General features: G+C 32.8%; 1 protein-coding gene across 1 annotated transcript in view; it reads left to right on the top strand.

The window, feature by feature from the left end:
• Positions 1 to 854, top strand: part of LOC119591029 (protein scribble homolog) — a gene marked incomplete at its 5' end in the record, with an annotated part of 112,139 nt that overhangs the window by 51,244 nt on the left and 60,041 nt on the right. The window contains 1 exon segment of the mRNA XM_037939758.1: positions 112 to 228. Within this exon segment, the coding sequence (XP_037795686.1) occupies positions 112 to 228 (117 nt within the window).

Below are 854 nucleotides of genomic sequence, written 5' to 3'. Positions count from 1 at the left end.
GTACATTATAACAAGAATTTGCTGTATAAGAAGAAACTTGTATTAGTAATTTTTTTCTGGCGTATTTTACCTCCTGTGATCTGGAAGTATATTATTTCTTTCTCTCTTCAGGACAAAGGAGAACCTTTCCGTCCGCAGAGAGCAAGCCCTCCACCACCTGTTACGGGACAAACCAAGCAAGAGGTGGTTGAGTTTGCAGATGTTGAAATACGGTCAAAAGTATACCAGGTAAGAATGGAATAAAGATGCTACAATGCTAAAGTAACAAAAAATTGCATTATTGCCATGTCTGAACATGCTTGAAAGTGCTTGTATGCATAATGATAGTTTATGATCATTTTATGTTTGATGCAATTTTGATCTCTTAACAAAAAATTCTATCTTTGATTAAAACAAATGGTTTATTGTTTATGTGTTTGTTTAACTTGGATTTTGCTTATACTAATGAAAATATGATACTGTATCTCATTCATCTTTGCAAAGAAAAAAAGAATTTGGAGAGTTTGTAATGGAAGTCAATTGTACTGTTGTGTACTGTTTTCTTTTGGCCAAAAAAGTAGTGCATTAATAATTTTATTTGAAATATAAAGACCAGCTTTTATTTGGTCTGATATTATATCAGCTATCTTGCCTTTGTAGTAAACTATGCGAGTTTTTTTTTTTTGTCAATATGAACCACTGACCATGTTTTTGTATGCTTGTGTGGGCTTGATTTACTAACATCTTGTGAGCTATCTAGTGGACCCCCTTTCGTGTGGATAGGTAACTATGAAAGATTTGAATGAGTAATCATTAATGTAATAGAACCCCAACATAAAACATATTCTAACATATCCCCTCACTGAAATGCATAG

Source organism: Penaeus monodon, chromosome 28 (genome assembly GCF_015228065.2).
Source record: "Penaeus monodon isolate SGIC_2016 chromosome 28, NSTDA_Pmon_1, whole genome shotgun sequence".
NCBI classification, from domain to species: domain Eukaryota; kingdom Metazoa; phylum Arthropoda; class Malacostraca; order Decapoda; family Penaeidae; genus Penaeus; species Penaeus monodon.
The sequence above is the reverse complement of the archived record's forward strand: the minus strand, read 5'-3'. Positions and strand labels throughout refer to the sequence as shown.